Source organism: Coffea eugenioides, chromosome 2, assembly GCF_003713205.1.
Source record: "Coffea eugenioides isolate CCC68of chromosome 2, Ceug_1.0, whole genome shotgun sequence".
Taxonomy (NCBI): Eukaryota; Viridiplantae; Streptophyta; class Magnoliopsida; order Gentianales; family Rubiaceae; genus Coffea; species Coffea eugenioides.
In genome coordinates this window covers 8,320,740-8,332,948 of record NC_040036.1, presented here as the reverse complement: position 1 = coordinate 8,332,948, position 12,209 = coordinate 8,320,740, and the positions used below count along the sequence as shown (strand labels likewise).

Below are 12,209 nucleotides of genomic sequence, written 5' to 3'. Positions count from 1 at the left end.
CACCCCCTTCTTTTGCGCCCTCCATGGGCAATCTACTCTTACTATCTTGCATGTGTCATTTACTCTCGTCACACCAACCTCCGCTACTATCACACCCTTATAGCTAGTTTGGGAGGATGGAAATGAAAAGGAAAGAAAGGCTTTGAAGGGATAAGAAAGTTTTTCCATTGTTTTGGAGTTAAAATGAGAAGGAAAAGAAAAAAATAGGAAAGATTCCACCGCCCTCCATCTTTTGGAAAACTTTCCGCCCAATGTTGGGCGGAAAGGGAAGGAACGGACAGATGTTTAAGTAAAATTTTTAATATGACCAAATTACCCTTAAAATTCTATACAAAACATTTTAATACCCGATGAATCCCTCTCACATTTGTTTATAGAAAGGGCATATTTGTAAAATAATTTGTTTAAGTATCTTTTCCTTTCCTTTGCATTCAACTCCCAAACGAAAGAAAATTACTCACTCTCTTTTCTTTTTTAAAACTCTCAAACAACTTAGATAGAAACTTTGATCCTTTCTTTTCTTTTCTAACTTACCATTTCTCTTCTTTTCTTTTCATTTCCATCCTCTCAAACTAGCTATTAGAGATGAATGGGAGGGGAGGGTATTTTTTTTGGTGTGATTTTTTTAAAACTTAAATCTTGGTAGGGAGGGGAGTTTCTCACAAAAGACTACTAATTTTTCAAATACAAGTAATAGATCCAAAAAATGCTCCAAATATATCTCATACACAAACCAAACGTTATAAATAAAAAACAAAAAAAATAACTTGAAAAAATAGCCAACCTTCCTTCAACACATTTTGACATTCTTTCCCTCCACCACCATTTCCCAACCTCCCCCATCCTCTTCCTTCCACCAAATGGCAGCCACCTCCCCCACCACCATTTCTCGTCTGTCACCTCTTTCTCTCTTCTTTTTTTTTTTTTCCCTTAGCTCCTCCTCCTTTCTCCTCTTTTTCCTTCCCTTCTCCTCTACTCCATTCCCTTCCCTTCCTTTTCCCCTTTATTTGCGAGGAGAAGGTGGCGGTGGGGAAGAGGTGGTTTGAAAAGGGCCTAGTGGGAGGTTGACGGGAGAAAAATACTCTTTAAAATTTTTAAGAAGGCCCAAAAAAATTAAAATTTTAAAAACACTAAACAATATAAGTGTTAATATTATATATATTGATAGTGTATACACTATCATCATTTAATACATGACACATAATTTGAATTTAAATTTGAAATCTCAATTCTATATACATATCATGTATCCAACCGTAATAGCATATACGTTGTTAGTGTATAGAAGGTTAATCCAAAACATAACATACAAATACATCTACTGTAAAATTCTAAAAAAAATGTTTCAAAATACCTAATTTATACGAGTCCAAATACTTTATTAGAACTAGTGCTCAAAATTACATAATATTTATGGTCATATATTTTAAATAAAATTTTTATTACTGAAACAAACTCTAATCTTTTAAATAATTTTCATAAAATAATTTTATATTAGTAGTTATGTTGAAAACATATACTTAAATAGTTAAAAGTAAAAATAGTAATGGATAGTTATAGGTAGTTAAAATAAAAACTAGTTTTTATAAGAGCAAAAAAGTAAATTTATAATGTGACGATAAATGTTAACCCCAATATTAATCCCAAATCCCTTCCTTAAGTTTTATATATAGTATAAATAGGTTTGCAAACTCACCGAACCGCTTGCGAGCAGTTTGAGTCGAACTCGAGTTGGTCAAAATATCGAGTTCAAAATATTAAGATCGTTAGCTCGCGAGCTCGAGTATATAGATATATTTATTTTTTATTTTAATAGTAAAATTACATATATATCCCTAATATTTTATTATTTATTAAGAAAAAATATTATATTATTTATTTTTTTTAAAAAATAAAAATAATTATTTTTTATTTTTTCGAGCTCGAGCTTTAAATTGGCAGTTCGTCAAACTCGAACTCGAATTCGAGTTTGATAAAATTAAGTCGAGATTCGGTTCAATTAGTCTAAAGTTCAATTCACTCGACTTGTTTGCAACCCTAAATAGATATTATTGTAGATGGGTGATTTTTACCAAAAAAAAAAAAAAAAAATTCAAAAACTCAAGTGCCGAATAGGATATGTCAGACAACTAAAGCAAAGGGATACCATGATGTAGCCCCACATATTTTGTCCATTGCGTTCACACCAAATGGGCCAAATGTCCATGGGGAATAATTGTCAGACTTGAAGGTAGCAATCTCCACTTTGCAAGCCCAAAATCACAGGTGAAGCACAAGTGTACAGAGTCGCACGACAGCGTTTCTACTTGCCACAGCACAAATTAGAAAACGACCTTTCTTCCCGTTTTGCCCAATCTGCTCGGTCGCTTCCCCTCTACAGCAATCAGCTTCTAAATTCTGATCCAAATAATCATCCAAAAAGATCCTCTTTGCAGGAAAAATGGAGATGGAAACGGACGCGCTTCCCAACGGCAGCTCTGCATCCTCAACCACCGGTTCCACCACCTCGGCCCCCGCCACACCCACCGCCGCCATTACTGCCGGAGCCGTTTCGGCCTCGGCGCTTCCATCATCTAAGCTAACTCAACTGGCGGAGTCTCTAAAACTCGAGCACCAGTTCCTTCGTGTCCCATTCGAGCACTACAAGAAGACGATCCGTGCTAACCACCGCATCGTTGAGAAAGAAGTCTCCGCCGTCATATCCGGCGTCGCTGAAGCCGCCGACTCCGCTGAACTCTCCCGTGATGATGCTGTTCAGCAACTTAATTCACTCGTTTCTCGATTACAAGGACTCAAGCGGAAGGTAGTCCAATTAGTGGTATTTTAATTACCTTGGAAACTGCAATTACAATGATATAAGAGAACTAATTTACATTAAGTTGGAGAAATTAACCAAAAATTATGTTGGAACACAGGATATTTTTTTTCTAAGTTCAATTTGAAATATGTAAAATCTGAAGCTGATTATTTCTATCCTTCAATAGTTTTGTATTCTCAATTGTAGAAAGTAGTAAAAGGTCAGGAAAAATCTTTGCTGCGTTTAATCTGGAAAATGTGAGATTTGTATTTGTTTCTTTCTTTGTTGTTGACTTAGCTTCTTTTTCCGAATGCAATTATGTGGAGCTTAGTAAATAATTTCTCTTTTTGTCAGTGTCAACTGCATTAAACATATAGGATGAAAAAATAAATCACCGTTGACGAATTATTACAGAGTCTGATGTGTCAGAATTGTTGAATTTTGAATTTCTCGTGATTTAATTACATGTGGCTTCATTAATTAGTTGGAAGAAGGAAGTAGAACAGAGCACTTGCAAGCGCAGAGATGCCGAGCACGACTGGACCATTTGGAGTCTGCTGATGCAGAAAATTTATCGGAATGGAACAATATCCGTCTGAAGCGGATACTGGTTGACTACATGTTGCGCATGTCATATTATGACACTGCTATTAAGCTTGCAGGAAGCAGCAGTATTCAGGTGATTTCTGCTTGCCCTGTTTTGCAGCATGTGTTGTTGCATTTGCTGGAAAATTGTTTGCTTTAGTTTGTTCTTTGATCTGAATATTTGATCTTCAGCTTCTTGGGTGCAGCTATTTTATGGCACAAAGTAGCTAATTGTGAACCACCTAATGCAAATACCAATATATCTTGTGGTTGACTCAGTTTGTTGTTTCATGGCTGCTTATGAGATGCATTTGGTGCAAGCATCTGTGTGTTGTGCTTTGACTTCTAAGGCTTTTGACTTATTCTCCATTAAGTTAGAAATTCTCAATAAAAGTGTCTCATTTATTCTGATTTCCATATCACTTATCTTCCAATTGATCTTAGTTAGTTCTCATTCTTTCCCCTTTGGCATTAATGCACCTCTTTTGGGAGGGATCAGTTTATTATAATGTAAAGCTATTGTGTTCCCCATTGCAATTTGCTGTAGAAAGTGTTGTAAATACATTGGAAAATGATGACTAACCACGCTCCTTCTGTTAGGATTTTGTTGATATTGATGTCTTTTTCGAAGCAAAAAAAGTCATTGAAGCTCTTCAAAGCAAAGAGGTGGCTCCTGCTCTTGCCTGGTGTGCTGATAACAAGTCCAGACTGAAGAAGTCAAAGGTATCAGATGATTCCTTGTACAAACTGTTGAAAATTGAAGTTAAGCGGTTAGTTGCATTAAGTTGTGGATTGGGTTTCCTTGATTCAGTAATATCCATCGGCTTTTCTACTATTTGATGTTCAATCTTTCAAACTCTCTAATGTTTGCATGAAACTTCCATGATGGTTCATGGAAAGCTAATAGAATAGCAAGTAACAAAGTTCACAATTCTATAATTGTAATTCTCTTGGTAGTAATTCTTTCCTGGTACAGTGCTGAATGTTGTTTCTGGAATATTATGCAGCATGGTTAAAGCTTAAAATAACTACTTTTTAACTTGCAAAAGTACGTGATATATTATAATTGGCTGTCGTAAGTTGGTTATATGCTGTAATCTCATTTATCAGAATGGAGTCTCTTTGTTAGCAAGGCTCTTTAAGAACCTGTCTGAATGCTTTCTGTTTCGTCTCCTAAACAGCATGTCGTAATCTAGTGAGTTCTCAGATTTCACGTATATAAACTTCAATGACTAAAAAGTACTGAATGCGGTGCTTCTTCTATGTGGTAGTCTGTAGACTTTGTGTTATTATTATTTTTATTTTCCTGCTATGCATTCTTTATTGACTTGTACAAAGGTAGTGAGAAAAATAAAATTAAAGCATCTATCTTGTGCAATTCTGCTTGATTATTCTTTACTAATGGTGGAATATGACAAATTTGTGTATAAAGACAATTTCATCTAGCTTAGAAGTATGATGATGCACTGGCATCTTTTAACATTATTTCATCACACATTGTAGACTATTGTATGAGTAATTAGTTTGCTTTTGATGGGGAGGATAGACCCCTGGTCACAACAGGTTTTCCAGAGCATCACCTTAAATGTATGCTTGAGTATTCTCAGAAGTGTTACTTATTGGTATAGAAGGCAATAGGTTTCTGGCAGATTCTTTCGCTTAAGGTTCAGTTTTTGGTTGTGTGAGTGATCTGTTTGCTTTTGAGGTGGAAGATGGGTCTCTGGTCACAAGTGGTTATTCGTAGCATCACTTCAAGTGTATGCTTGAATATAAGCAGATTGCTTGCTAGCTCATAATGTTTCAATTGTCTTGAGCATAAAAATTCATCCAGCACTAAGTACAAGAATCTTTTACTTCCAGACTTAAGGTGACATGGACTTTTATAGTATACCATACAGGCCATAATACTTGTGCTGTCAAGAAAGCTATATACACCTTCATACTGCATCATTCAGTATGCCAAGTTTCCTGTGCAACTTGAGATATATTTGCTAGGATATATTTTTAAAAGTCAATCTTGAAAGTAAAATTTCCCCTCCCCGCACAGAATTATGTTAAAAACATCCATCTATGTAGAGCTGCATATATTTCCTCACACTTCAGTCTCTAATATTCTGGACTAAATGATAATCAGACAAACTTTCAGAAGATGCCATAAAGGTCAACCTTCCACATCAAAAGCAAACAGATCAGTCACACAAGCAAACTCTGAACCTTAAGTGAAAGAATCTGTCAGAAACCTATTGCCTTTCTATACCATGAAAGTGAAACCTTATTTTGTTTTTCCAGTTTTAACGTGGAGAAGGCTAATTTTCTGGCGTCTAGTGTTGTCACTGATAGTAAAACTGATGATGATGGTTAGGTAATGCTACTTTCTCAATGCTTTATGAATTTGGTAGTTGGAGGATAAAATTTGCAGAACACTCCTTAAAAAAGAATAAAAAAGTGGACTACTCTGAAAAATGTGATGCTCTGTCAAGAGAGAGAGAGAGAGAGAGAGAGAGAGAGAGAATTTACATTGAAGTATGGTTAGCAGGTCTATGATGATGAAGTTAGATAATGCTGGAAAATTGCGATTGCAATCAACTGTTAATGAAGCTTAAGATTGTAGGCTTGTCAAGTCACGGTTATAAGGTTTCAATTAAAGAGGAAGTATTCATGCAGAATGGCTATTTTTATGTTATTAAAGAAAAGGTTTTCATTCACAAGATATTTACACTGTTTACCTCTCTTTGTGTAGCTGTGTATAATGTTGAATTCTGATTGAATTGTTACTTGATTACTGGAGTAATTTTCATGCACTAAGCTTTTTATTCTCTTCATGGCAGAGCAAATTTGAGTTTCAGTTGAGGTTACAAGAATTTATAGAGTTGGTAAGAGCTGAAAACAATATGCGAGCAATTACGTATGCGCGCAAGTATCTAGCGCCATGGGGAGCCACCCATATGAAAGAATTGCAGCGGGTCATGGCCACACTTGCTTTTAAAAGTAATACTGAATGTCCAACTTACAAGGTGAATATCTTCTCTTGTCCTCAATTTTCCTGAATTTTCCTTTTTGTTAATTTTCTTTTCCCCTCTTTTTGAGGAAGAACTCGGAGAGGGGAAAGGACTGCAGAGGGCATAAAAACACTCTTGACCTCTGATTGCAAAAGTTGCTCCATTTGCATGTAATTGAATAGGGTCTTTGTACGAAGTGGTTTTTGCTTGCCTTCGTTCCACATGAGGGTTATTGTTTGTTTCATTTCATTTGTTATTTATTGCAATTTCCAGGTTTTATTTGAAGCAAAGCAATGGGACTACCTAGTCGACCAATTCAAGCAGGAGTTCTGCAGGTTATATGGCATGACACTAGAGCCTTTGCTGAACATATATTTGCAAGCAGGCTTGTCTGCTTTGAAAACTCCGTATCCTCGTCTGGTTTCTATAGTTATCTCCCATTCTTCTCCTGATATATAAAATTTTTAAATGCTTGAGACTGTCAGATCTAATGGTTTTGTCTTGTCAATCTTGCTTGGAGGGTCAGAAAGATAATTAACTTAGTTTATTCTCCTTTTCCTTTTTTCCTTTGACACCATATTAATTGGTTTAACTTGTAATATGGTGTTTCATGTGTGGAGTGATTTTTCGGAATCCCCACTTTTTCCTTGACCTGATTTAGATTCTGTTATGAAGATGATTGCACAAAGGAGGATCCTCTCTCACAAGAGAGCTTCCGTAAATTAGCTCTTCCACTTCCATATTCAAAGCAGCATCATTCAAAACTTGTTTGCTACATTACCAAGGAACTGATGGATACTGAGAATCCGCCACTAGTCTTGCCGAATGGATATGTGTACAGCACTAAGGTTTGCACCATACTCTATATGTTATATTGTTCTCTTGAGTTCTTAAAATCTTTACCCCTGTTCTTTTTGCGATGGCAGGCTCTCGAGGAAATGGCAAAGAAGAATGATGGAAGGATTACATGCCCAAGGACAGGCCTAGTCTGCAACTACACTGAGGTGATCAAAGCATATATTTCATGAGACCCATTCTAAAACTGATCGGGTCCATACAAGTGATTGGCGACCTGTTCTTCAGCCTGTAGTTTCTCTATTGAATGCTGATTGTCTGGCATCTGGTCATGTCAGGTACTGGTCTGGGTGCTTGTTTTGATGCCCCGACCTACAATTTGATACATACAAATGTACATATGCCAAGTACATCCCCCTTAGGTTTGTAATTATTAGTTAAGATCTTTATTTAAATCTTGAGGTAGTTGAGTAAAGCTTTTCACTTGATGCCGATGGTGTAGCATTGGCTAATAGAGCTCTTATCTGTAACACACTTCCATCCAAATAGCGGAACACAAACTAAACTCCATTCTGAACCTTTGCAAAAACATAAAATAACGACTTGTTACTGTGAGTTACCTCGGCTCTAACCCTCTGGATTTTGAAGATGCTTGGATTTGCTTGATTTATGTCCATCTGGCGTCACCTTGAGCTCTTCCACGAAGCTCAAGCCATTGAATCAGGTGTCCGTTATTGACGTTATGTGTGATGTTATTCACTCTTAACAGCTAACTGCAAATTAAAGAGGTACAATTAAAGGTGGAAATTCGGTTGGCGGAATCATATAGAGACATGCATCAGTATGAAGAGAGTGGTGACGAGGGAGAGGGAGGAGCGGTGAAAATGCAGTTGGTGGCGGGGATTCCTTTGTGCTTCTAATCTTGGACATGTCCTGAAGACGAAAGCAGCATGTGCAGAGGGGATCTTGCATACCCATTTCTCAGCTTCTTTAGCAACAGCGAAGAAACACCAGCGGAAATCTCTGCTACATTCAATTGTTTACTGGAGGTGAACAGCATTGAGTGATTTGCTATATTGTTTGCCGCTGCCGACAGTTGATATCAGCAATTCAAAAAACCGTACGCTTTAATGATATAGACGCTGCAAAATTTCTTCCAGAGTCCGTCGGTTTCTTTGACCAGGTAAAACTGATTTCTTGCTTCCGTCTTTCAAAAGGACAAGGCAAGTTATCACATTATAGTGCAGGAGAATCGTTAAACAGCTAGTCCCATGACCTTCGCGGGCAACAGAAAACTGGTTTATACCCAATGTAAATCACTAAACTGGAGGTTAACCCCTAATGCAAATCAATAAACTCGAGGAGGAGCAGTAACGGACGAGGGCCAAAGTCAAAGTACTGCTTAATGTTTCTATTGGACCAAATAAATATGAGCAGCAGTTCCCTGGTTCCACGAGAGGAGTAGAAATTCAGTGTATTATCAAACTGCCAACTTATTTGGCTAATTGGCTGGCGTATCAACACACAGAACAAAGTGGATTAAATCGTTCTTCAAATGTAATAGATTGTATAAAATCTCATAGAAACAGGGATAATGAGTTCCAGCACCAAATTAATACATATAGACCTCCCAAAACAGATTACACAGAAATGAAGGAGAGTTGAGATACTTCATATCTCACTCACTGCCCCTTGGTGAACCATTGGTTTCATCATTATCAGCGGGGCTTCCATTGTCCCTACGGATGGGGCTAGGACTTCGGCTATGGCCATTTTCTTCAAGAGGACTCCTATCTTTGATACCATCATCCCTTGGAGCATCATCTTTAGGGCTTCTACTATTCTCTGAGCCATTGGCTGGCCTACCATCCCTTGGTGAAGGAGTGCCCCTCTCTCGTGGGCTTCTCTCATCAGGTGTTGGGCTGTGCTTCCTCCCTTTGGATGGTGGTGGAGATGATACCCTGTGACGCTTAGGGCTCCTAGATCTTTTCTCCTCACGCTCGTTGCTACGATCCCTCCTTGGTGGAGACCTCGATCGGCTGCAAACACACGGTATATACCAAAAAAAGGGTCACATTCCAAATGCATTTTGATCCAATATGACCTGGTGCAAAAACAGCAAATTCCTACAATAAAGCACTTTAACATGAAGACAGGTTTTGAAGATAAATGCAAGGAAAATGAAGGTGCCCATCACTTATTGATAAATTTTACTTTCCCCCTTCCTTTCATGCAAGTTAAAACTCATGCAAAGCAACATTTTACCAATGGAAATGGATTCCAAATTCAGGAAACTTAGGCCTACAAAATAGCAAATCTAAGCAAAGAAAATAAATCGAGAAGCTAGTAATGAGTCAAGATGTTTAACCTGTAGCTTCTGCTCCTGCTGTAACTACGGCTTGGACTCCTGCCACGACGAGGAGGAGATGGTGATCGAGAATAACTGCGCCCGCGTCTGCGCAACCAAAACTCAGTTAAGAACATGGAAACACTGACTAATCATAAAAAGATGGGGGAAAAAAAAGAAGGAATCCCAGTATGCACTTTAGCTTTTGGGGGCTGTTTTGACAGTTCCTTTCTATATGGCCTCGTTCACCACATCGATAGCACTTGTTCTTCCAGTCCCCAGCTTTGCAATCTCGAGCCCAATGGCCATCGATTCCACAATTAAAGCAGCGCCCAGTTCCTGGAGCTGGACCTTTGCCAAGATAATCACGATCACGGGAGCCACCAGGACCACGTGGTACCTAAAGTAAAAAAGCAGAGCCCCTTTAGCCACTTTAGAACCCGCTTAAAAAAAAAAAATCAAACATGACACATCTGAATATGCTTCAGAGGCAGGAATAAACAAGCAAAACTATGATTTGTAACGTGAAAGTTTTCCTGACAAAAATAACAACAGCTCAGTTAAACATAAATAAATCAAAAGAAAAGATGCGGCCAGGGCAACATAAAACATGCAAACAATCAAAGGAAAAGTACAAGTGATCCACAATAAACAACTGAAACAGGAAGTGAGAGAAGGATCATGAATAGCGTGCAGTGAAAACCTTACCCCCTTTGCAAATTCCACAATAATACGACTTCCATCTACTTCCCGGCCATTCATGCTATATCTTGCATCATCAGCATCTCTAGGATCACTAAATTCCTGCAACCAATAGCAGATAAAAAGGGAAGAGGAGCCCATGAAAATAAAGGTTACAGGACTCCCTCTTACACTTAAATAGCAAAAGATGCTTTAAAAAAGATACTAGAAAAGCGTACCACAAAGGCATAATCACGCTTCATGTCCACATCACGTACTCTGCGTAAATGGGTGCCACAAACAGTAAGGCCATCAACACGTTAGAACCAAAGGACTGATACTTCGCCCCTCAAAGATGAACTATAACACCAGTTTGAGATTGTTGCCATTTCCATCAAAAAAAATTGTAATAACATTAAGATAGAATCGCCAAAGTCTCCTATACATTCTGCAAGACAAGCGACCAATTCCACCAAGGGCAACCTCTCACCATAGACCTCCAGGCTGGGCAAAAGCCCATAAACCTTCAGAAACATTATTCAAGTTAAAATGAAACGTGGGACAATTTCTCTCAAATAGATTTTGTATAGAAGTGTTAATTTGAATCTCAAAGGCAATAAGGGTTTCACAAGGATTCTGATTCTGCCCAAGACGCCTGGATGTGGATAAACCCCAGAACAAAGACCGATGACCAATACAGAAAAAGAACAATGGTGGGAAGTATTGACCCAATAAGGGGGAAAACAAAAAGCTTAAACAGAAGTAGATGGAGTAACATTACACCAAAATTCCATAAACTTTATCTAGATTACGAAAAAAGTAAATAAAAAAAAGCAAATGAAATGAGTCAAATTCTACTGAAGTAGATTAATTACCTTCCATATCTGCTAAATAGATCCTCCAGGTCACGTGAACGGGTCCTTGAAGAAAGGCGGCCAACATAGAGCCTTGTAACACCATGGCGATCATCGTAGCGAGGCATTTTCCCTAATAATTGCAATAATCTTTTAGAGCCCCAACTTTTTAAAAGTATTTGTGCAAAACCTAAAGAACATGAATACATGATACTAAACATATCAGCAGATTATTAATATCCCTCTTCTCTTTTATTCTATTGCCGTTCTTTATGGGGTGACATGGGCTGTGCTTTATTCAAACAAAAGAAGATACCTATTTTCTATTCAATTCAAAATAAAATGGAGCTACGAAATTTTTCTTAGAATTCCTTTATAGCCAAGATAAAACAGATATGAACAAGATAATAGACATCTATGTAACAGTTTCTCCTCGGGGTTTTACAGGTACTCATAATTGTTGTTACAATTGAAATGGAGATGGTGGTTTTAACTCAATATTGGTTTATCAATTTCTATTTTCTTATCAATACTTAAATGGTTCGAATTTGCCATTAATTTCTAGAATTGTGAGTGAAAATCGGCATTTGCTTTCTAATACCGAAAACCTAACCATTTTGCACATGTAATCACCAAAAGAAATAAGTAATACGAGAAACCCCAGAAAATTACATTCTTCATAGATGTAGAGCTAACAATTACTAATACGTCATAAAAATGTTCGATTTATTATCACTTGGATTATAACCTAGGACCAGTATATAACAAACCCTTATTCCAATAGTGTCACAAACCTTACACTCTTCCGCATTCAAATTACCTACTTAACAGATAAAGTAGGCATGTACGAAAAGACTCAATCCAACAGAAGACAGCATATATGCAAAAAAGCAAGCAAGCAGACATATACAGATATATCAGCAAATTCGTAGTACATGAAAAAGGATTATCAAAACAGTAACAATTTACGGAAGAATGGCTAAGCTGATAGCTCGGAATAAGAATTACAAGCTGGGGAAGATGGTAAGTGGGAGGGGACGGGGAGCTTGGGCGTACCTGCAGAAAGAGATGAAACGGAAAGAAGAACCCTAGAACGAACCAGATCCCCCTTTTATTTTATCCTCTGCGGACTGTGGCGGTTGTTTGGACTG

General features: G+C 37.6%; 2 protein-coding genes across 4 annotated transcripts; one reads left to right on the top strand and one right to left on the bottom strand.

Annotated features, from left to right (window-relative positions):
* The first annotated feature begins 2,266 nt into the window (after positions 1 to 2,266).
* Positions 2,267 to 7,807, top strand: LOC113763851 (protein MAEA homolog). The gene is made up of 7 exons (XM_027307817.1): positions 2,267 to 2,803; positions 3,282 to 3,476; positions 3,983 to 4,105; positions 6,211 to 6,396; positions 6,655 to 6,788; positions 7,043 to 7,229; positions 7,308 to 7,807. The coding sequence occupies exons 1-7, from the start codon at positions 2,441 to 2,443 to the stop codon at positions 7,407 to 7,409; spliced, it is 1,290 nt and encodes a 429-aa protein (XP_027163618.1). The 5' UTR covers positions 2,267 to 2,440; the 3' UTR covers positions 7,410 to 7,807.
* Positions 7,808 to 8,634: 827 nt separating this feature from the next.
* Positions 8,635 to 12,201, bottom strand: LOC113761505 (serine/arginine-rich splicing factor RS2Z32-like). Of its 3 annotated transcripts, none has more exons than XM_027304518.1 (7): positions 12,115 to 12,201; positions 11,080 to 11,191; positions 10,444 to 10,483; positions 10,232 to 10,327; positions 9,721 to 9,923; positions 9,545 to 9,631; positions 8,635 to 9,215 (listed from the first exon to the last, which is right to left on the bottom strand). In XM_027304518.1, the coding sequence occupies exons 2-7, from the start codon at positions 11,184 to 11,186 to the stop codon at positions 8,855 to 8,857; spliced, it is 894 nt and encodes a 297-aa protein (XP_027160319.1). In that variant the 5' UTR covers positions 11,187 to 11,191; positions 12,115 to 12,201; the 3' UTR covers positions 8,635 to 8,854. The 3 variants fall into 3 exon arrangements, with proteins under 3 accessions (XP_027160319.1, XP_027160320.1, XP_027160321.1); XM_027304519.1 differs by having other exon boundaries at positions 12,067 to 12,180; XM_027304520.1 differs by lacking the exon at positions 12,115 to 12,201 and adding an exon at positions 12,028 to 12,048.
* Positions 12,202 to 12,209: the final 8 nt, after the last annotated feature.

Excerpts from the sequence above, each read along its gene's own strand:
- LOC113763851 (XM_027307817.1), top strand. The coding sequence starts at position 2,441 with ATGGAGATGGAAACGGACGCGCTTCCCAACGGCAGCTCTGCATCCTCA. Across the intron at positions 2,804-3,281 it reads TACAAGGACTCAAGCGGAAG|TTGGAAGAAGGAAGTAGAAC; the intron begins GTAGTCCAATTA and ends TTCATTAATTAG. Across the intron at positions 6,397-6,654 it reads CTGAATGTCCAACTTACAAG|GTTTTATTTGAAGCAAAGCA; the intron begins GTGAATATCTTC and ends TGCAATTTCCAG.
- LOC113761505 (XM_027304518.1), bottom strand. The coding sequence starts at position 11,186 with ATGCCTCGCTACGATGATCGCCATGGTGTTACAAGGCTCTATGTTGGC. Across the intron at positions 10,484-11,079 it reads CTATTTAGCAGATATGGAAG|AGTACGTGATGTGGACATGA; the intron begins GTAATTAATCTA and ends CCATTTACGCAG. Across the intron at positions 9,924-10,231 it reads TTGTGGAATTTGCAAAGGGG|GTACCACGTGGTCCTGGTGG; the intron begins GTAAGGTTTTCA and ends TTTTTACTTTAG.